This window comes from Thamnophis elegans, chromosome 10, assembly GCF_009769535.1.
Source record: "Thamnophis elegans isolate rThaEle1 chromosome 10, rThaEle1.pri, whole genome shotgun sequence".
In the NCBI taxonomy this organism is placed as follows: domain Eukaryota; kingdom Metazoa; phylum Chordata; class Lepidosauria; order Squamata; family Colubridae; genus Thamnophis; species Thamnophis elegans.
In genome coordinates, this window is record NC_045550.1 from 67,106,176 (window position 1) to 67,129,215 (window position 23,040).

General features: G+C 46.2%; 1 protein-coding gene across 3 annotated transcripts in view; it reads left to right on the forward strand.

Moving 5' to 3' along the window:
• Positions 1–4,810: 4,810 nt before the first annotated feature.
• EIF4E2 (eukaryotic translation initiation factor 4E family member 2) overlaps positions 4,811–23,040 on the forward strand; it is a 44,326-nt gene continuing 26,096 nt past the window's right edge. Inside the window, exons 1-4 of one of the 3 annotated variants that reach the window (XM_032225666.1) lie at positions 4,811–5,476; positions 9,785–9,823; positions 10,807–10,921; positions 13,844–13,978. In XM_032225666.1, the coding sequence (XP_032081557.1) occupies positions 5,457–5,476; positions 9,785–9,823; positions 10,807–10,921; positions 13,844–13,978 (309 nt within the window). In that variant the 5' untranslated portion in view covers positions 4,811–5,456. The remainder of the gene's footprint in view (positions 5,477–9,784; positions 9,824–10,806; positions 10,922–13,843; positions 13,979–23,040) is intronic. The other 2 variants (XM_032225667.1, XM_032225668.1) reach the window with 2 other exon arrangements.

The window sequence follows — 23,040 nt, forward strand, 5'->3', positions numbered from 1 at the left end:
ATCACTTTAAGAGCTTGTAATAAGAAGAGGCCCTGTTGGGGTGTCCCTCCCTCCCTCCCTCTCTCTCTCTCTCTGATTGCTGTTTCTTTGGGGTCCGACTACAGTATGTGTATCTATATAATCCTTGTAGCTAAAACCACTATTTAAATACAAACCTGTTCTGACCCCCCTCCGTACGGTGAGTCACGCCGACACAAGATTACTGCTAGACAATTTATTCACAGTAAATTAACACACTGACAAGACTTTGGCAGCAACCCAGACTTCCACAGATAAGAAATACACACCAGAGCTTCTCCAGCTTTAATAAAATAGTTGAGTCCTGCAAACAGCCTCCTCCCAAAGTCTCTTCTTATATACTCTCTTGGGAGGAGCCTAATCACAATCACCTGGCCCCAATTATCTTCTATATCTCCGTAGTTGCTGTCGGCACTTATCTGTCCGTCTGCCTGGCGTCCGGGACCAACTCCCAAAGCTCCTCCCCACTGCTCCAGGGCCTGAAGTCAGGGACCAACTCCTTTTGGCTTTCACCACTGCTCCATGCCTCAGGCGCCTCCTGGTGGCCAACCAGCCTCTCTGATCCCTGCTCGGAGTGTGAACCCTGTCCAGGGTCCTCCACATCTTCCAGAGCCGACTCATGGGGTCCCTCGCTATCGGAGTCTGTTTGCAGCTCCAATGGCTCCTGCTGGGCCACAACACAAACCTTTGTTTACTGTAATTGCTCCTGGGTTGTCTCACATAGTCACACTGTGTGCACTATGACAAAGCCGCCCTTAATGCTCACGATTCTCCCTGTTGCCTTTCTTCCTGCCACTCTGGTGTAGGTCAGCGAGCCTGTTTGGGAGAAAACCTGGCAAGAATGGAATTTTCCTCCTCTTTACCAACCTGCTGGGAAGGTTCCACTCCAAGCTGCCCGAAGGAGTGAGCACAAAATACATTAAAGGCATGACGTTACAACCACTTCCGCAACTGTTCTGTGCTCTCCCTCGCTTGCCTTGCGAGGGACTGAAAAACCCTCACTCAGAACTCACCACAGATTAGCTGCATATATATATTTAAATAAATACAATGCTGCACTTCAACGATTGGATGGCCCGGAATTGATATTTGGACCTAGATCTTTTTAACATTTGTATTTTATTGTGTTTGCTAGGTGAAATTATTAATATGTAGCAAATCCAAATATGATATGCCATGTGCTAAATATAATACAATACAATAGCAGAGTTGGAAGGGACCTTGGAGGTCTTCTAGTCCAACCCCGTGCCGAGGCAGGAAGCCCTATACCGTTTCAGACAAATGGCTATCCAACATCTTCTTAAAGACTTCCAGTGTTGGGGCATTCGCAACCTCTGGAGGCAACTTCTGTTCCACTGGTTAATTGTTCTAACTGTCAGGAAATTCCTCCTCAGTTCTAAGTTGCTTCTCTCCTTGATTAGTTTCCACCCATTGCTTCTTGCAATTGCTCAGGTGCCTTGGAGAATAGTCTGACTCCCTCTTCTTTGTGGCAACCCCTGAGATATTGGAAGACTGCTATCATGTCTCCCCTGGTCCTTCTTTTCATCAAACTAGACTTGTTCAGTTCCTGCAACTGTTCTTCATATGTTTTAGTCTCCAGTCCCCTAATCCTCTTTGTTGTCTTTCAACAAAGTCAATCAATCAATCTATGATATCTTGCTTAAGTTCATCTCTTCTTTTTTTGTCTGCCTGTTTGGCATCCTCTGGAAGAAAATCCTCATATAAATAACTACGTAAAGAATAAACACATAAAAAGAAACCAATAGGAAACCAGATCCTTACTATGAAATACCCAAAAGCATTTATCAAAGTTCTGATGGCTGCACAGACACACCGCAGCTCATCCGATCTCATTGGTGGTGGGGGGGGGGGGGGGGGGGGGCTTGGCAACTGGCTCACTTTTATGACCGTTTGTCGCATCTCCCTTTCAGTCTGCAGATATTCTCAGTCATACAGATCATGGTTGTCCCAACGGTGTTTTTTCAGGAGCAACTGGAATTCCTTGTGTTTTTTTTTCCTTTTAAAGAGGTTTCTAGTGTCTCTCTTCTCTTTCAAGGAAACTGCGCCTTCTAGTGGCATTTTGTATGCATTACGGTAAACAAGAAATATTGTTCATATATTTGGGGGGTATTGTTGACAAGAATGGCTGTGTTTATTGTTCAATGTTATATGGCCCCGGTTATGCACAGTATATATTGCCTTTATTTGTATGCCGCCCTTTTCCCTGAGGGGACTGTACAAAATGTGTGACTGTACGAAATGAAAATGAAAATAAAACATATTTACATTAAAAAAAAATATTGTTCATATATTGGGACAGTGATGGCAAACTTTTTTTGGCTCGCTTGCCAAAGGCGGGGGGAGTGCAGGGGGGTCATGCACGGGTGTGCCATACCCATAGTGCTATGTGCACAACACCAGCACACATGCATGCACGACCCCAGCATGCTTTTCTTCGCCCTCCCCATGTTCCAGAGACTTTCTAGGAGCCTGGGAGTGCGAAAACAGCCTCCCCCACCCCCACCGAGGCCCTCCGGAGGCTTCAAGAACTTCCCAAAGCACATGAAGACAGGACAAGAAACAATGGATGGAAACTAATCAAAGAGAGAAGCAACCTGGAATTAGGGAGGAATTTCCTGATGGTTAGGACACGTAATCAGTGGAACAACTTGCCTCCAGAAGTTGTGAATGCTCCAACACTGGAGGCTTTTAAAGAAGAGATTGGACTGCCATTTGTCTGGAACGGTAGAGGGCTCCCTGCTTGAGCAGGGGGTTGGACTAGAAGACCTCCAAGGTCCCTTCCAACTCTGTTCTTCTGTGATGGGTGGATTTGTTGCACAACCTCATCCCAGGGAGCAGCCCCCCTCCCCCTCCGCACGCTTTATTCTTTGATGGATTGTGGGATATTCTGCTTGAAGGTTTGAAACGGGGACATTCCTTGGGGCAGAAGGACCATCTGCTGCTGCTGCTCTCGCTGATGCGGCACTCTTAAATGTCACAAGATTTGCTGACGAATGGTGGATGAGCGTGAGAGTGTGCTGAAACTTGTTTTAGGGGTTCCTTAGCTCCAGATGTATTCATAACTCTCCTACCGAATGGCGATTCCACTGTAAAGGAATAAGCTCTCATCCATGGAAGATATTCCCTGCATGTGTGCTGGTAGTCCTCTGTTGGAAGAAATGTCCTTCTGGGTTCAGTTCCAAGTGGGGTGGGGGAAGACCCTGGAAAGACGGAGGCTGCTTGGAAAGATGGTTTAATGGTGGACAGAACCATATGGCAGGCAGGCAGGCAGCGAGAGAGAGGGAGGGAGAAAGAAAGAAAGAGAGAGAGAGAGAAGGGGAGAGGGACAAAGGAAGAGAGAGAGAAAGAAAAAGAGGGAGAAAGAAAGAAAGAGAGGGAGAAAGAAAAAGAGATGGAGCAAGAAAGAAAGAAAGAAAGAAAGAAAGAAAGAAAGAAAGGGAGAAAGAGAGGGGGAGAAAGAGGGAGGGAAGAAGAAAGAAAGAAAGAAAGAAAGAAAGAAAGAAAGAAAGAAAGAAAGAAAGAAAGAAAGAAAGAAAAAGAAAGAAAGAAAGAAAGAAGTCTCATTCTGGGTTCAGTTCCAAGTGGGGAAAAAGACCCTGGAAACACGGAGGCTGCTTAGAAAGATGGTTTTAATGGTGGACAGGACCACATGGCAGGCAGGCAGGCAGCAAGAGAGAGGGAGGGAGAGAGAGAGGGAGGGAGGGAGAATGAAAGAAAGAGAGGGAGAAAGAAAAAGAGAGAGGGAGAAAGAAAGAAAGAAAAGGGGGAAGAAAGAGAAAGAAAGAAAGAAAAAGAAAGAAAGAAAGAAAGAAAGAAAGAAAGAAAGAAAGAAAGAAAGAAAGAAAGAAAGAAAGAAAGAAGTCTCATTCTGGGTTCATTTCCAAGTGGGGAAAAAGACCCTGGAAACACGGAGGCTGCTTAGAAAGATGGTTTTAATGGTGGACAGGACCACCTGGCTTGAGCTCCTGAACAGAAAAGGGGGATCCCATCCTTCCAGATGTTGGGTGAAGAAGAAAAAGAGAGCGAGATGCTGAAAGACCCTGGTTTTATACCCTCTCTGGGCTTTGATCTTGAGCTTGCATTCTGATTGGTTGTCAGACTCCCATGGGGCAACTCTTTAGGCTGTGCTTTGAGTCCAAGTTTGGTTGAGTGTTGCTTCTTCCCAGGTGTCCTGTGGGGAGACAGGTAAAGGGCTAAGGCTATCATGCCTTAATCCCATCACCCTGGAGATGAAGGGGGAGATCTTTGTTATGTAGAATAGACTAGCCCAGGCCTTTTAACGGCCCATCGACAAAGGTGGGTGGCTATTAAGAGTGAGTCTGTTTCCTGTCTAAAAACATGTTTCTCCATTTCTGATCCAGGGAAAATATAATATTCTGCCTTTTCAATATTTCCCAAGATATTTCATTTTTTTTCTAGGAGAGGGGTGCTGGGATAAGTAATGGGAGCTCACTCCATTACGCAGCGCCAGGGATTCGAACCGCTGAGCTGCCGACCTTTCTGATTGACAAGATCAGTGTCTTAGCCACCACATCCCGTGCTCATTCTGTGCTCGGAATGTGAGTTAATTCAGGGGTTGGACTAGAACAGTGTTTCTCAACCTTGTCAACTTGAAGATGTCTGGACTTCAACTCCCAGAATTCCCCAGCCAGCATTCGCTGGCTGGGGAATTCTGGGAGTTGAAGTCCAGACATCTTCAAGTTGACAAGGTTGAGAAACACTGGACTAGAAGACCTCCAAAGTCCCTTCCAACTCTGATATTTAATGTTCTATCTATAGTCTAATTCAGGAACCAGATCAACTGGGTGTGTGCTCCAATGCCCGCAAGGACAGGTTAGCTGTCTGAGCCACGTAGAATATAGAATCACAGAGTTCGAAGGGACCTCGGAGGTCATCTAGCCTAACCCCCTGCTCGAACAGTAGATCCTATACCATTTCAAGACAAATGGCCATCCACTCTCTTTTGGAAAGCCTGCAACTTCTGAAGACACACTTAAGCCTTTTAGGTTTACAAGCCCTTCCCACGTAGCGCAAAATCTGGTTTAAAGAGTTGCGCATTGCCGTGATTCCTATGGGCGGTTCTCAGATTTTGAAAAAAAGCGAGCCCGGAAACATCCTATCCGCTCAACGGAGGCGGCTCCTCTTGTTTCTCTGCTCTACGAGACTTCGCAGTCATAGGGACGACGAGAGGTAGAAGGAAATCATCATAGAGTGCCGCAGTCAAGAAAGTCTTTCGCAGTAAGCCGGAGTGCTACCGCTTTCCTCAGGCCGGGCAGAACCCGCCGCCTTAAGGACAAAGGTTCCGCCGGGCCGGAAGTGAGCGGGGGAGGATGGCAAATGGAAGAGAGGCAGGCCGCTGAACGGAAGTCGTGCGGCTGAGGGGAAACGAAGCGGCTTCGAGTGACGGAGCGAGGAGGATGAACAACAAATTCGACGCGTGAGTGAATCGGGACCGCCGCGGCATTGCGGGACAGGGCCGCGGGGGAGGCTGTCGCGTCGGCCTCCCGGTCGGAGCGGGGGGGGGGGGCACGGCGCGTGCGCAGTTGGTCCCTAGAGCGGGGGGTGGAGGGGAAAGCGGGGTTCACCGAAATACCTCCGGCCTCCCAAAGACTCTAAAACCCTTTTTTTTCGAGCCGCTGACAGGTTTCGGCTTCCTCAAGCCAGAGCCAAGGTTCTAGTCCTCATTGTCATAAGTAAAATCCGGAAGCAGGAATGTCAAAGCAGCTGTTAACGAAATGTGGGGGAGGGTACCAGTAGTCCTCGACTTACGCCCCCAAATTTCCGTTGTTGAGGGAGACATTTGTCAAGTGGGCCTTGCCTCGTGTTACGACCTTTTTTTTGCCACGGTTGTTAAGTGAATCACTGCCGTTGGTAAGTTAGTCACCGGGCTGTTGAGTAAATCTGGCTCCCCCCCCCCCCCCCCGTTGACTTTACTTATCGGAAAGTCACACGTGACACAACGTGTGTCATAAATATGACGATGACAACGGTCGTAAGTACGGGGCAGTTGCCAAGCACCTCAATTCTGATCACATGACCGTGGGGATGCTGCAAAGGTTGTAAGTGTGAAAAATTGATCGTAAGTCACCTTTTTTCAGTGCTGTTGTAACTTTGAACGGCCGTTAAAGGAACGGATGTAAGTTGAGGACTTACCTGTACGGACGCCAAAGAGGCAGACCTATCCCAGGCAGGGGATGATGGATCGTAGCTCCTCCCCAGGAGCCGTTGAAAGGGAGACCAGCAGGAAATCCTAGCAGGGCACTCGAACCTCACCCCAAGGAAAGGCAGCGGCGGGGGTGGGGGGGTGGGGGGGCTTCTTTCTCATTGCTGATGGCTGAAGGCAGCCTTGACTTTCTCCATGAACATACAGGGAATCCTCAACGTACGACCACAATGGAGCTCCAAATTTAGGTTGCTACGTGAGAAATTTGTTGTAAGAAATGCCCACGACTTTTCTTGCCACGGTTGTTAAGTGAATCGCTGCAATTGTTGCATTTGTCACACGGTTGTTAACTGGAATCTGGCTTTGCTTGTCGGAAGGATCATAATACAGGTAGTCCTCAACTTACAACTGTTCACTTAGTGACCATTCAAAGTCACAACGTCACTGAACTAAGGGAGTTATGTTTCACAGTTATGGCCTTTGGGGCCTCCCCAGGGTGATGTGATCAAAATTCAGACGCTTAGCAGTTGACTCATATTTATGGCCGTTCCTGTCTCTCAAAGTCACGGGATTCCCCCCTTTGCAATCTTTTGATAAGCCAAGTCAAAGGGGAAGCCAGATTCACTTAACAACCTTGCTGCTAACTTAATGGCTGTGATTCACTTACCAACCGCTGCAAGAAAGGTCATACAATGGGGCAAGGTCTCACTTAACAACAGACATTTTGTGCTCAATTGGGGGTCGTATGTTGAGGACTATCTGTATCCCGGGACATTGCAACCCTCATAAACGTGAGTCCCTTGTCAAGCGTCCAAAGGTGAATCGCACAACCATGGGGGAATGCTGCAACGGTCATAAGTGTGAAAAATAGTCATCGGTGGCTTTTTTCAGCCCCATTGTAAGTTCAGACGGTCTCTAAGCGAACTGTTTCAAGTCAAGGACTGTGAATGTGGCTGGGGCTCATGGCAGCTTTGGAGTCCCCGGAGGTGGACGGCTGCCAGAGGGTCTGCAGGGGTCAATTTTCCTGAGCCTGGGGCAGCTTTTATTCATTTATTTTTTAATCATTAAATTTATATTGCCGCCTATTCACCCAGGGCGACTCAAGGTGGCTTACAGAATTTTTTTTTAAAAAAAAACACATCTAAAAACAGTAAAACTAATAAAACAATCAAATAAATGAATGTAATAAAATCACCTCCTGCCCCAGCGACAGCAGATCGCACGAGGCATTGAGTGGACTCCATCCTGCTCTGGGTTCCCCAGGCTTGCTGGCAGAACCAGGTCTTCAGCGCCTTCCGGAAGAGTATTAGTGTGGGGACCGTTCTAATCTCCAGGAAGATGATGTTCCAGAGACAGGGAGCCACCATGGAGAAGGCCCTTCCTTTGGGAATGGGATCTGCAGCATTCCCTGCCTCCCCGCTCTGGTGGGTCGGGTAGATGTGACCGTCAAGAGACGGTCCCTCAAATCACCCGGTTCCCCAAACCATTTAGGCAGGGAGTGTTGCCAGAAGGCCTGGGTTCAAGTCCTGGATCTCTGCAGCTCCTTCCTGCCCGAGCAGCCTTCAAGAGCTCCCTTCAAGGACCACACAAATGGGACACTGCAACCATCATAAATGTGAACCAGTTGTTGAGCATCCGAATGTAAATCACATGGGGATGCTACAACGGTGGTAAGTGTGAAAAATGGTCATGTCACTTTCTTCAGTGCCGTTGTAACTTCAAATGGTCACTAAGCGAACAGTTGAGGACCACCTGTTTCAGGGGTTGCAAAAGAGCCCAAGCTGAGCCAGGCTATATAAAGTAAGAGAGAAATGGCCAGGCTTAATTAACAATATTTATGTTGGCTGATATTAACCCAGCTCCTTTCTTCCAGGTCCTTGTTAAATACCTTAAGGCTGGGGTGTGAAACTCAAAGGCCCATAGTGCCTCTGCCAGCAAAAATGGGGCATGGGGGGGCTGCGCGTGCCCCCCCCCGCACCCTATTTTTGCTGGCAGAGGGCATGCAAAACAAACTAAAAACAAAACAAATGGAGAACTGTTTTCCCTTTTTGCATTTGAGCATACAAGCATGGACAGGAAAGGGAGAAAGGGAAAGAGGGAAGAAAAAGAAAAAGAAGGAAAGATGGGAAGAGAGCAAGGAAGGAAAAAGAAGGAAAGAGGGGAAGGAAGAAGAAAGGAGAAGGAAGGAGAATGAAGAGGGAAGGAAAAAGAAGCGAAGGAAGGAATAAAAGAGAAAGGAAAATGAAGAGGAGGGAAAAAAGAGAAGGAAGGGAGAAAGGAGAAGGAAGAGGGAACGAAAAAGAAGAGAAGGAAGGAATAAAGGAGAAGGAAGGGAAGGAAAAAGAAGAGAAGGAAGGAAGGAGAAGGAAGAGGGAAGGAAAAAGAAGAGAAGGAAGGAAGGAAGGAGAAAGAATGAAGAGGGAAGGAAAAAGAAGAGGAAGGAAGGACATTATAATGAGAATGAGTGAGGAGCTGAGGGAAGTCCTGCCTTACCAGTTGGCCACCACAGGTGCCCCGCCCTCCAATATCCAGTGCCATGACTGCCATAGCCACACCCACCCCTTACCACGCCCATCATGCAGCCCTCAGTGAAATCGAGTTTGACACCCCTGCCTTTAGGGGTAACAGCTGCTAAGGAATCTTTTCTTCTTAATAACTATTGTGCATCAAAGAGATTTTTTATAGCTCTGTCTGTTGAAACTACAACTTCCACATAATAATTAAGCCAACTACGGTATTCTTTGCAGGTGTTGCCCTATTTTAGAGTCCTTTCTATTACCCCCAATTGACTTAAGTCTGAAGGGAGTTTTCTTTCTTTTTTTTTCCTGGCAAAGTATATGCCAGGCAAAATATTCAACAGCCATAATGTTGATAGAAAGCAGAGGTCTTCAAACTTGGCAACTTTAAGACTTGTGGACCAACTCCCAACTCTTAAGTCCATAAGCAAAGCTGGCTGAGGAACTCTGGGAGTTGAAGTCCATAAGCAAAGCTGGCTGAGGAACTCTGGGAGTTGAAGTCCATAAGCAAAGCTGGCTGAGGAACTCTGGGAGTTGAAGTCCATAAGCAAAGCTGGCTGAGGAACTCTGGGAGTTGAAGTCCATAAGCAAAGTTGGCTGAGGAACTCTGGGAGTTGAAGTCCATAAGCAAAGCTGGCTGAGGAACTCTGGGAGTTGAAGTCCATAAGCAAAGCTGGCTGAGGAACTCTGGGAGTTGAAGTCCACAACTCTTAAAGTCGCCAAGGTTGGAGACCCCTGTTTTAGAATAAAAGGAGAAGCTTGTTGATTTTAAAAAAAAACCTTCTAACTTAATCATTATCTTAATAATTTATAGTCAGCAGCTAGTCCAATTTGCATTCTCCAGTCCGGCCATAAGAGTCGTGAAGAAGAGTGGAGTTGGGGGTTGGGGTGGAAGAGGCTTAGATGGAATATTTTGTCTCTCAATGAAGGCCAATCACTAAATTTAACTCCACTTGTTAGGATTGTGGGAACAAATTAGTGTACCTCTAGGACAGTGACTGTGAACAAACTCTTCTTTGGCGGAAGTTATTATTGTCATTCACTCTTCTTGTTTTTCTCAATACAGGACATATAGTCCCCCTTGTCATTCTCAAAGTCCTGTTAGGTAAGTTACGAAGGTCAGTGAAAAAAGCTTTCACTGAGTAGAGATTCCACTGAGTAGAGCTGTTCCCCCCCCTCCCCTTTCACTCCACCGGACTTCCCAATCGGGCATGTAATTGTCACCTGTGTGAAATTAACATCTTGCAAAGAATGCCTTGGCCCACCTTATTTTTTTTTTTTAAAAAGGGAATTATGCTAAAACAATCTCTCCTTCCTCTCCCTTCCACCTCTTCCCTCACGGTGATGGGTATTTTCTTGCCTTGGAGAAACTAAAAATGCTGCTTGATATAACCAGGGGAGAGAAACCATTCGGCTTGGTCAAAGGAAAAAGGTTTCTCAAAAAAACCATGATTGTATCTCTGTACTTCACATTCATCTCTCTCTTCCGCACTTAAAAATAAATTTAAAAAAAAGCTTGGATAAAGTTGAGACAGATAGCTAAATTATTACTTAGAGCAGGGGTCTCCAAACTTGGCAGCTTTAAGACTTGTGGATTTCAACTTCCAGAATTCCCCAGCTGGATTCCACAAGTCTTAAAGCTGCCAAGTTTGGAGACCCCCTGGCTTAGAGGCTTGTGAATTTAACTCTCTCTGCCTTGAGAAGAGAACGTTCACAGTTTCTCCCCGCAGTAGCATTGGCGTTTGGGAAATAATTTGACATGAAAGTTTGAAGAAGTTTGAAGGAGAAGCAGGACTTGGTGCTTTCCCTCTTACTCAGGAATCCTGTTGTTTTTTTTTTAAATATCTGAGGCCATCAGACAAAATTAGCATTTTTTGGCTTCGACTCCGTGTATCACCGGAACACACATATTTATTCAATTTTTTTTTTTTAGCCAAACAAGTGACATTGGGTATCTTATTTCAACCATCCCTGATCTGAACTCAAAGTCACAAAGGCTTTTTTTTTCAACCTCGAAGCAGAAGCAGGGCTTCTCTCTTTCAAGCTACTTTTTTTTTCTTTCTTTTCTTTTCTCTTCTCTTTTGACAGTTTGAAGGATGACGACAGTGGCGATCATGACCAGAATGAAGAGAACAGCACACAGAAAGATGGTGAGAAGGAAAAAAACGATAAGGACAAATCCCAAAACAGCACCAAGAGAAAGGTAGGTCCCTGTCTTTTCTCTAGTCTAGAGACTATTTATTTATTTATATCTATATCTATATCTATATCTATATCTATATCTATATCTATATCTATCTATCTATCTATCTATCTATCTATCTATCTATCTATATATATATATATCGATAGATAGATAGATAGATAGATAGATAGATAGATAGATAGATAGATATAGATATAGATATAGATATAGATATAGATATATATTTAATTAACTTGTATGCCGCCCACTCTCGGAAGACTCAGGGCGGCTTACAAATAAGAAGGGAAAGGGGGATATAAAAATAAAAACAACAGTTAAAAAATACAACAACAATCATAACGTAAGATGAGGCTGGACAATTCAACAGCCCCAGGCCTGCCGGAACAGCCAGGTCTTGGTCGCTTTGCGGAAGGCCGGAAGGGTAGTGAGGATCCGGATCTCAACGGGGAGATCGTTCCATAGGGCCGGAGCAGCAACAGAGAAGGCCCACCCCCGGGGGGTCGCCAGGCGACATTGGCCAGCAGATGGACTAGATCAGAGCACCCGCTCCAGTGGTTTTCAGAGTGGATTACAGTGCTCAGGAGGTGATCCTTCTTACCCAAGCTGGTGCTCCCCCAAAATCAGTGGGAATTGCAACCCTCAGCCCTTCTAACCAGCTCCCGGATCATAGTCTGATAGATTTGCAGGAGCTTCAGTGAAAGATTAGAAGGGCCTGCATCAGAGGTGGGTATTCAGCCGGTTCTGACTGGTTCTCATGAATCGGTAGTGGAAATTTGGAGAACCGGCAAATACCACCTCTGGCTGGCCCCACCCCCATCTATTCTCTGCCTCCTGAGTCCCAGTTGATTGGGAGGAAATGGGGATTTTACAGTATCCTTTCCCTAGAGTGGAGTGGGAATGGAGATTTTGCAGTATCCTTCCCTTGGAGTGGGGAGGGAATGGAGATTTTGCAGTATCCTTCTCCTGGAATAGGGTGGGAATAGAGATTTGCAGTATCCTTCCCCTGGGAATGGAGATTTTGCAGTATCCTTCCCCTGGAGTGGGGAGGGAATGGAGATTTTGCAGTATCCTTCCCCTGGAGTGGGGTGGGAATAGAGATTTGCAGTATCCTTCCCCTGGGAATGGAGTGGCTGAGACGCTGAGCATGTCGATCAGAAAGGTCGGCAGTTTGGCGGCTCGAATCCCTAGTGCCGTGTAACGGAGTGAGCTCCCATTACTTGTCCCAGCTTCTGCCAACCTAGCAGTTCGAAAGCACGTAAAAAATGCAAGTAGAAAAACAGGGACCGAACTTTGGTGGGAAGGGAACAGCGTTCCATGTGCCTTCGGCATTTACTCATGCCGGCCACATAACCGCGGAGACGTCTTCGGACAGCGCTGACTCTTCGGCTTTGAAACGGAGATGACTACCTCCCCCTAGAGTCAGGAGCCACTAGCACATATGTTCGAGGGGAACCTTTACCTTTACCTTAGTATGCTTTCGAAAAGAATCTAAAGCAGATCTTGAGCCGTGGTGGTGCAGTGGTTAGAATGCAGCAGGGCAAGCTGACTCTGCCCACTGCCAGGAGTTCGATCCTGACTGGCTTAAGGTTGACTCAGCCTTCCTAATCTTCTGAGGTCGGTAAAATGAGGACCCAGATTGTTGGGGACAAGAGGCTGATTCGGCAAACTGCTTAGAGAGAGCTGTAAAAGCACCGGGAAGCGGTATATAAGTCTAAGTCCTATTGCTATTGCAGGGTAATAGCAGTATAGCAATAGCAGTAGACTTATATACCGCTTCATAGGCCTTTCAGGCCTCTCTAAGCGGTTTACAGAGAGTCAGCATATTGCCCCCAACAATCTGGGTCCTCATTTTACCCACCTCGGAAGGATGGAAGGCTGAGTCAACCCTGAGCCGGTGAGATTTGAACCGCTGAACTGCTGATCTAGCAGTAGCCTGCAGTGCTGCATTTAACCACTGCGCCACCTTGGCTCTTAACTCTGTTCACTGTCAGAAGTTCAGCCCTGACCAGCTCAGGCTTAACTCAGCCATCCATCCTTTCAAGGTCGGTAAAATGGGGACCCAGATTGTTGGGGTCAGTATGCTGATTCCATAAACCGCTTAGGGCTGTGAAGCACTATGAAGCGGTATCTTAAGTCTTAAGTGCGATTGCATGCTAACTCTGCCCACTGCCAGGAGTTCGATTCTGACTGGCTCAAGGTTGGCTCAGCCTTCCATCCTTCTGAAATCGGTAAAATGGGGACCCAGATCATTGGGGTCAGTATGCTGACTGTCAACTGCTTACAACTCTGACGGCTGTAAAAGCACTGTGAAGCGGTATATAAATCTTCAGCGCTACTCCTATTCCTATTTGTGATTCCCCCTTTATTAGGTGGGAGTTGTACTTCCGACGTTGCTATTCAGGAAATCTAAAAACCGAGCCGTGTGTTTAACCGTGGTTTGCTTAAAAAAAAACAAAAACCTGCGGGGTTTGTTAGAGCCACTCACTTCCATCTGCTCCCTATGCCAGGACAGGGATACAAATTCCTTGCTGCCTCCTCCTCGCAAGGTTGTTTTCATTTAAGAGCTGTTCCACTCCGACCAGAGGCACATAAAGGCGTGTAAGCAGAGTTCGCGAACTGGCCCTGTGCAACGAGGCACTTTGAAAGAACGCAAAAGACCTCTCAGGAATCCCCGTCCGTTGCCAATTTGGAGAACCTCCAGCAAAGCCCCTAATCTCCCGACTTGAAATATAGTCAATTTCTGGCAGACTAATGGCCTGTTTCAAGCTATTAAGAGAGAGAGGGAATTTGAGGAGGAAAATGAAGCTAAAACTGTTGCGTCCGGGCAGGAGCCAGGCAGGTTGCTAATGCTGCGAAAATGTCTCTCGAGAGAGAGAAAGGCGTCAGGATAAAAATGAGGGTTTGAATTTCACCCCGCAGGCTGCGGTTCCAGGACCGGCTGAGCACCCTCTGCAGTATAACTATACCTTTTGGTACTCCAGACGGACACCGGGGAGACCCACCAGCTCTCAGAGCTACGAACAGAACATCAAGCAAATCGGCACCTTTGCCTCTGTGAGTGCATTTGGGTCGGGTGGTTCTGGCGAATGGGTGGGATAGCCGCACCAAGGAAAAAAGTAAGGGATGTGTTGTGATTGTTTTGGTGGCCACGATGTAGAAAAGATGCGGAGACTCTAGAAAGAGTGCAGAGAAGAGCAACAAAGAGGATTAGGGGACTGGAGGCTAAAACATAGGAAGAACAGTTGCAGGAACTGGGTAGGTCTTCTTGAATGAAAAGAAGAACCAGGGGAGACAGGATAGCAGTCTTCCAATATCTCAAGGGTTGCCACAAAGAAGAGGGAGTCAAACTATTTTCCAAGACACCTGAGGATAGAACAAGAAGCAATGGGTGGAAACTAATCAAGGAGAGAACAACTTAGAACTGAGGAGAAATTTCCTGACAGTTAGAACAATCAATCAGTGGAATAACTTGCCTCCAAAAGTTGTGAATGCCCCAACACTGGAAGTCTTTAAGAAGATGTTGGATAGCCATTTGTCTGAAACGGTATAGGGTTTCCTGCCTAGGCAGGGGGTTGGACTAGAAGACCTCCAAGGTCCCTTCCAACTCTGCTATTGTATTGTATTGTAATTTAATGAAAAGAAGGACCAGGGGAGACATGATAGCAATCTTCCAATATCTCAGGGGTTGCCACAAAGAAGAGGGAGTCAAACTATTCTCCAAGGCACCTGAGGGCAGAACAAGAAGCAATGGGTGGAAACTAATCAAGGAGAGAAGCAACTTAGAACTGAGGAGGAATTTCCTGACAGTTAGAACAATTAACCAGTGAAACAGCTTCCCTCCAGAAGTTGTGAATGCTCCAACACTGGAGGTTTTTAAGAAGATGTTGGATAGCCATTTGTCTGGAATGGTATAGGGTTTCCTGCCTAAGCAGGGGGTTGGACTAGAAGACCTCCAAGGTCCCTTCCATCTCTTATTGTATACCAGCCCTAGATATAAAGCATTTTCTTCCAAGATGAGACTCCAGTGAGCCATAACTGGTTAGAAGGGAAAGTCAGACCCTGGAGACAATTTATATATTGTATTCCCAGGCTAGGTCAGATTGCTTATATCTCACAGTCTCCTTTTATGATACAGGCAGTCCTCGACTTACAACTGTTAATTTAGTGAGCATTCTAAGTTACAACAACAGGAGGGAAAGCAACGTATAGCCGTTTTTCACACACCACCGTTGCAGCATCCTCATGGTTGCCCAAAGGTCCTTTTTTTCAAGTGGCAACTGGACTTTCTTTGTTTCTCTTTGAAGACGTTTCTCTTCTCATCCAAGAAGCTTCTTCAGCTCTGACTGGACGGTGGAGAATAGAAGACAGCAAAGTCCACATTCTGGACACAGAGCGGGTCAAAGAGGCCATCTATCTCTAAATTGAACGGCCCTCTCTCAACCGGGGGCGGGGGGACACACAACATCATCAAGCAGAAGGGACAACACAGTCCTTTCAGCAGTTCCAAGAAGGCCCATTTGCACCACTCTGGTGACCCTGAGGACACAGATAAACCTCCAAGTGGCCTCAACGACCCTCTAAAAGGATGCAAATGACCAGCTGTCTGCAAGGAATATGAATCCTGAGGGTCACCTGAGGACACAGCCAAACCTCCAAGTGGCCTCAATGACCCTCTTAAAGGATGCAAATGACCAGCTGTCTGCAAGGAATATGAATCCTGAGGGTCACCCGAGGACACAGATAAACCTCCAAGTGGCCTCAACGACCCTCTAAAAGGATCAAATGACCAGCTGTCTGCAAGGAATATGAATCCTTCCATTCCCCACTATCCATTCAGAGCAGAAGAAGCTTCTTGGATGAGAAGTGAAACGTCTTCAAAAGAAAAACCAGAAACTCCAGTTGCCTCTTGACAAAAGCACCATTGGGACAACCATGACATGGAGGACCGAGCATCTCCATAGATATTCACCATCTCCTGGTTTCTACACTAATGTTTTAACCACAAAGCCAAACTGGGCTCTCACATATAAAGCACTACATAACCTAACCTAAGGTGGCTCAGTGGCTAAGATGTTGAGCTTGTCGATCAGAAAGGTCGGCGGTTCGATTCCATAGCAGAGTGAGCTCCCATGACTTCTCCCAGCTTCTGCCAACCTAGCACTTCGAAAGCAGGTAAAAAATGCAAGTAGAAAAATAGGAACCACCTTTGGTGGGAAGGGAACAGCATTCCGTGCGCCTTTGGCGTTGAGTCATGCTGGCCACATGACCATGGAGACATCTTTGGACAGCGCTGTAACTTTGGCTTTGAAATGGAGATGAGCACTGCCCCCTAGAGTCAGGAACGACTAGCACAGATGTTACGAGGGGAACCTTTACCTTTAACCCAACTTACATAGCTGACCAACTTATCTAATTAACCCTGCTTCTAATTGCAAAAGGGGTTCTCTTACAGAGATTATAGAAGAGCTCTATTAGTCTGCAAAAATAATAATAATAATAATAATCAGGAGTCTGGCAGCATCTTTTCAGACAAACTAATTTTTATTAAAAGGTACTTCTTCAGTGTTTTTCCTTTGTCTGTAGTTTTTATGGAGTTTTATCTGTGCAAGATGCTCCATTTTATTTTATAAATGAATGTTAAATTGATGGGTAAAACGTGCTCTCATCCAAGTTCTATTTGTTGCGTTACCATTTTTATTTAAATTGTAAATTTTTATTTTAGCTGACGAAGAAATGTTTCTGCGGCGAGCCCAGGCAATTTGTGCTTTTGTGTTGATCAACTCCGCAGCCTCTCAGCCCTAGCTTTATATAATCACCCTATACAGATCCCATCAGACATGATGGGTTCTGTAGTCCAACAACTTTTGTTTCTTTTGATGTGTCGCTAACATGATGTTAATTTTTAGAGGAGATTGGTTTGACCAATTCAGGTTTCTCTTGTGTAGATGTAAATATAAATATATATTAATGTATTTTGATACACGATCGTAAATACTGTACAGATAGTCCTTGACTTACACAAGGGAGCCCAAATTTTCTGTTGTTAAGTGAGACATCCCCCCCCGCTTTACAACCTTTCTTCCTGCGGTTGTTAAGTGAATCACTGCAGTTGATAAGTTAGTAACCCAGTTGTTCAGTGAAGCTGGCTTCCCCATTGACTTTGCTCGTCAGAAAGTCGTAAAAGGGGATCACGCGACCCCTGGGACGCAGTAACGGTCATAAATACGAAGCAGTTGCCAAACATCCGAATTCTGATCACATGAGTTCAAAAGTAGGTCGTAAGTTTGAAAATCGGTCCTAAGTCACCTTTGTCCGTGCCGTTGTAACTTTGATCGGTCACTAATCGAACTTGTAATTTGAGGTTGGTAGTTTGTATTATGGGCGAGATGAGAGTTTGAATCAGCAAGATGAGGAAAAAGAAAGAAAAAGAAAGAAAGAAAGAAAGAAAGAAAGAAAGAAAGAAAGAAAGAAAGAAAGAAGAAAGAAAATCTTGCCAAATCAGTTTGATTCACCGAAATGCCATGTTAGACAGTAGAAGTAGAAGGTTACCTAACTACTTTACAGGTTTAGCTGGCAACCTTCTAAAGGTTTAATCAGAAATTAGATTTGGTCCCTAGAGGGCAGCAGGACTCTCATGGACGGCCAGCAGATACTGACTGTGTCTTTCTGTTCACAAGAGAAAGCTGAATTGATCACATCAATCTCTCCTAAAAATTCACATCTTGTTTGTGACACAAAACTCTTCTGGCTATTTCACAAGCCTAAACCTTAAGAAACTCACACTTAGCAACAGGAATTTTGGGCTCAACTGTGATCGTAACTCGAGGACCTATGCTTACAACCCAACAATCTCGGTGGGTGTATTCTGACCCAGCTCTCCAGATATGACAAACCCTCTGTATTTAATTCAAAGATTCCTTTATTAGGAGCGGCGACAGCCTTGGCAAAAAGTTTCTCTCTCACCGCAGGCTAACAAGTATCTCCAGCCAGGAGATGAATAATTGCCTACCACATCTATCCATCTCCGCCCCCTGCCTTTTATCCCCAGAGCTAGGGTGGGGCTTCGCTAGCAGTGGTGGCTCTTCCATCCCAAGAACCGGCCCATAGATTTCCACTGTTCTCCTCTCCTTTGCCTTCTGCACATCCACACATCAGGCACTGGACCCAGCTGTTCCTCCTCTTCCTGATCAGCCACCTCTAGACCTGGGGGCTGTTGACTCTCTATCTGAGGGCTGATGGACGGCCCAGGTGTCAGGATGCCAAGTAAGACGCCCCTCAACGAAAGAAGACTCCGAGGCTTGAAGTTCCTCTAAGTTCCATTTTATTAGAGATGTCAAATTGGCACACCTGGGAAAACCCGAATCTGAAAGCTTCCAGGTTTTCACCACCCAAACGAAAGTTCAAGCCCCTTCCCGGCACCCTCATGACCATCCCATGGTCCAATCAGGCACCATCCAAACCAGGCGATGCCTCCCAGTCACCTCATCGCAGCTGTAGAGCCAAGGTGGCGCAGTGGTTAAATGCAGCACTGCAGGCTACTGCTAGATCAGCAGTTCAGCGGTTCAAATCTCACCGGCTCAGGGTTGACTCAGCCTTCCATCCTTCCGAGGTGGGTAAAATGAGGACCCAGATTGTTGGGGGCAATATGCTGACTCTCTGTAAACCGCTTAGAGAGGCCTGAAAGGCCTATGAAGCGGTATATAAGTCTACTGCTATTGCTATTGTAGGGCAAGGTGGCCTTGACTTTATGAGAAAGAATGTTGTTATGGCTACATAACATAGGAGCCGAGGTGGCGCAGTGGTTAAATGCAGCACTGCAGGCTACTTCAGCTGACTGCAGTTCTGCAGTTCGGCTGTTCAAATCTCACCGGCTCAGGGTTGACTCAGCCTTCCATCCTTCCGAGGTGGGTAAAATGAGGACCCAGATTGTTGTTGGGGGCGATATGCTGACTCTGTAAACCGCTTAGAGAGGGCTGAAAGCCCTATGAAGCGGTATATAAGTCTAACTGCTATTGCTACATATCAACCACACCCTGAAAAAAAAAACCCTCCCATTTCCCCACAGTAGAAAATGTAGCAGGCCTGAAGTCCAAAAGGTAAAAGATGGCTTCCAGGCCTGACATCAGACTCCCCCCCTTCTCTCCCTCTCTCTCTGCCCCGCTCCATTCCCTCTCCCCCCTCAGAGCTCTCAGGTTGCCTTGATGCTGGCCCTGATTCCCACGCCTCCTCCCTCCCCTCTGATTCGGCTGCTGAATGTATGTCCTTTTTAGAATGCTCAGGATTGAACAGTGGACACCTTGATGCTCTCGGAGCTTGATTGTTTTCTCAGAGATTGTTTTCTAATAACATTTGCTTATCTTGTTGGGTAATGAAGCCTCTGCAGATGACTCAATGAAGCATCTTGTGTGTCTTTGGAGCCTCGTGTTCCTCTCCTCGTGGCTCCTAAACCTTTTCAAAACGTGACTTCTTTCCACAAGCAAAAGATAGGAAAATGTTGGCATAGCAGATTATTTGGAGAAGGTGCCTGTTAAAATCTGAATTTGCTTCCGTTTCTGTTCGCTGCTGATGTGGAAAAACCACAAAGACAGACAGACTGTTGATTTGATGGACTTCAGTCCCTTGAATGGAGAGAGTCCACCCAAAAAAATATTGTCCATTGGATCTCACATGCTCACATGATGGCAAGACACTGCAACTATTCATGAACCAGCTGTCAAGCACCCAAAATACAATAGAATAACAGTTGGAAGGGACATTGGAGGTCTTCTAGTCAAACCCCTTGCTTAGGCAGGAAACCCTACACCACTTCAGACAAATGGCTATCCAACATCTTAAAGACTTCCAGTGTTGGGGCATTCACAAGTTCTGGAGGCAAATTGTTCCACTGATTAACTGTTCTAAGTGTCAGGAAATTTCTCCTTAGTTCTAAATTGCTTCTCTCCTTGATTAGTTTTTCACCCATTGCTTCTTGTCCTGCCTTCTGGTGCTTTGGAGAATAGCTGGATTCCCTCTTGTTCGTGGCAGCCCCGGAAATATTGCTATCATGCATGGCACTAGGGATTCGGGGGTTTGAATCCCTAGCACCGTGCAACAGAGTGAGCTCCTGTTACTTGTCCCAGCTTCTGCCAACCTAGCAGTTCGAAAGCAGGTAAAAAATGCAAGTAGAAAAATAGGAACCATCTTTGGTGGGAAGGGAACAGCGTTGAGTCATGCCGGCCATATGACCACGGAGACGTCTTTGGACAGTGCTGGCTCTTCGGCTTTGAAACGGAGAGGAGCACTGCCTCCTAGAGTCGGGAACGACTGGCACATATGTTCAAGGGGAACCTTTATTTTTTACCTTTTACATCTTTCAGGAATGCTCAAAGTTTATTAGAAGTGGTCCTGTGCTTTCCTTCCTTCCCTATTCTGTAATCCATCTGGATATGTTCATTTAAATTAACCCTTATCCTCTCCTCACCGCTCCTACATCTCCTTTCTGAGAGAAGACAGACATAAAATATGATTTAAGCAGTTCTTTCCTTTTCACCGATTTGCCTTTTCTCCTTGCAGTGGATCTACGCAGTCTTTTATCCTGAACATATCCAAAGTAATCTTTTATATTGGTTTTGTATCCCTTGCAAACCTCAGCATTTTTTTAGAGCTTTACCTTTCTTGACGGGATTTCTATACTTTCTGAAGATTTATCTCATAGATGTTGTTTTTTTTTAATGATGCATATCCTAGTCACGTTTCATTTTTCTCTTCATTTTGGAGAGCTCAGTATATATCCCTTCTGGACTCTTTAGATTTCTCCCATTTTTCCTCCTTTTGGGAATTGATTGGGATTCAGACTAATGGAATAACACAGTGGGAAGAGACCTTGGTGGTCTTTCAGTTCAACCCCCTGCACAAGCAGGAAACTCTACCATTTCAGACAAATGGCTGTCCAACATTTTCTTTAAAATCTCCAGTGTTGGAGCCCTCACAACTCCTGGAGAGAAACCATTCCACTAGTTTATTGTTCTTGCTATCAGACAATTTCTCCTTAGTTCTAAGTTGCTTCTCTCCTTGAATAGTTTCCACCCATTGCTTCTTGTTCTGCCCTCAGGTGCCTTGGAGAATAGTTTGACTCCCTCTTCTTTGTGGCAACCCCTGAGTTATTGGAAGACTGCTATCATGTCTCCCCTGGTCCTTCTTTTCATTCAACTAGATATACCCAGTTCCTGCAACCGTTCTTCATATGTTTTAGTCTCCAGTCCCCTAATCCTCTTTGTTGCTCTTCTCTGCACTCTTTCCAGAGTCTCCACATTTTTTACATTGTGGCGACCAAAACTGGATGTGTGTATTCCAGATGTGGCCTTACTAAGGTTTTATAGAGCAGTACTAACATGTAGAATGGAATGGAATAGAATAGAATAGAAAATAGAATAGAATAGAATTACAGCATTGGAAGGGACCTTCAAGGTCTTCTAGTCCAACCCCCTGCTTAGGCAGGAAACCCTATACCGTTTCAGACAAATGGCTATCCAACATCTTAAAGACTTCCAGTGTTGGGGCATTCAAACTTCTGGAGGCAATTTCTGTTCCACTGGTTAATTGTTCTGTCAGGAAATTTCTCCTCAGTTCTAAGTTGCTTCTCTCCTTGATTAGTTTCCACCCATTGCGTCTTGTTCTGCCCTCAGGTGCCTTGGAGAATAGTTTGACTCCCTCTTCTTTGTGATTTGATTGATTTGATTTTATTGAAATTTATAGGCCGCCCTTTTCCCTGAGGGGACTCAGGGCGGCTCACATAAAATCAGGGAAGGGGAAATGCAAACAGTAACATAGACACATATAATAAAAACAATAGGCAACATGCATTCATCATTCGGGAGGGGCAACTATCTTCATCCCCAGGCCTGACGGGCTAGCCAGTTCTTCAAGGCTGTGCGGAAGGCCTGGACGGTGGTGAGGGTACGAATCTCCACGGGGAGTTCGTTCCAAAGGGTCGGGGCTACTACTGAGAAGGCCCTCCTCCTTGTGGTTGCCAGCCGACACTGGCTGGCCGATGGAATACGGAGGAGGCCCAATCTGTGTGATCTAATTGGTCGCAGGGAGGTAATTGGCAGAAGGCGGTCTCTCAAGTATCCAGATCCACTACCATGCAGGGCTTTATGGGTGACTAATAGCACCTTGAAGCGCATCCGGAAATCGACAGGTAGCCAGCGCAGCTCGCGGAGGATAGGTGTAATGTGGGTGAACCGGGGTGCACCCACAATCGCTCGCGCGGCCGCGTTCTGTACCAGCTGAAGACGCCGGATGCTCTTCAAGGGCAGCCCCATGTAGAGCACATTGCAGTATTCCAGCCTAGAGGTCACAAGGGCCCGAGTGACTGTTGTGAGTGCCTCCCGATTCAGGTAGGGTCGCAACTGGCGCACCAGGCGAACCTGGGCGAATGCCCCCCTAGCCACAGCCGTCAAGTGATGGTCAAACGATAGCTGTGGATCTAGGAGGACTCCCAAGTTGCGAACCCTCTCTGAGGGGTATAGAATTTGACCCCCCAGCCTGAGAGATGGAATATTGGTGGAATCTTTGGGAGGGAAACACAACAGCCACTCGGTCTTTTCTGGGTTGAGCACAAGCTTGTTAGCCCTGTGGCAACCCCTGAGATATTGGAAGGCTGTTATCATGTCTCCCCTAAGTCCTTCTTTCTATTAAACTAGACATAACCAGTTCCTGCAACTGTTCTTCATATGTTTTAGCCTCCAGTCCCCTAATTCTCTTTGTGGCTCTTCTTTGCATATGTGCATCTGGAACAGGCCCCAGCTGTTCTTTCTCCTCACTCATAGCTCCAAAGGCAGCTGCCTCTCTGCTGGCTGGGAAATGTTGAATAGGTTTATAGGTTTATTAACATTTATAGGCCGCCCTTTTCCCTGAGGGGACCTGGCTCTCTTTCTCTCTCTGTGTCTGACCCTGAGCATCCATCAGAATCTTCCCCAGGCCCCAGAAATCCAGTTCCAGAGGGCAGATCCAGGAAGGTTGTGTAGATACTTACAGAACCAAAATCTTGTGGCCCTAAACTGTTCAGTCGCTTGCTCCTACCCAGCCGTATTGTGATTTTTATGGAGATTCTAATCATAGATTGATGGTGATGC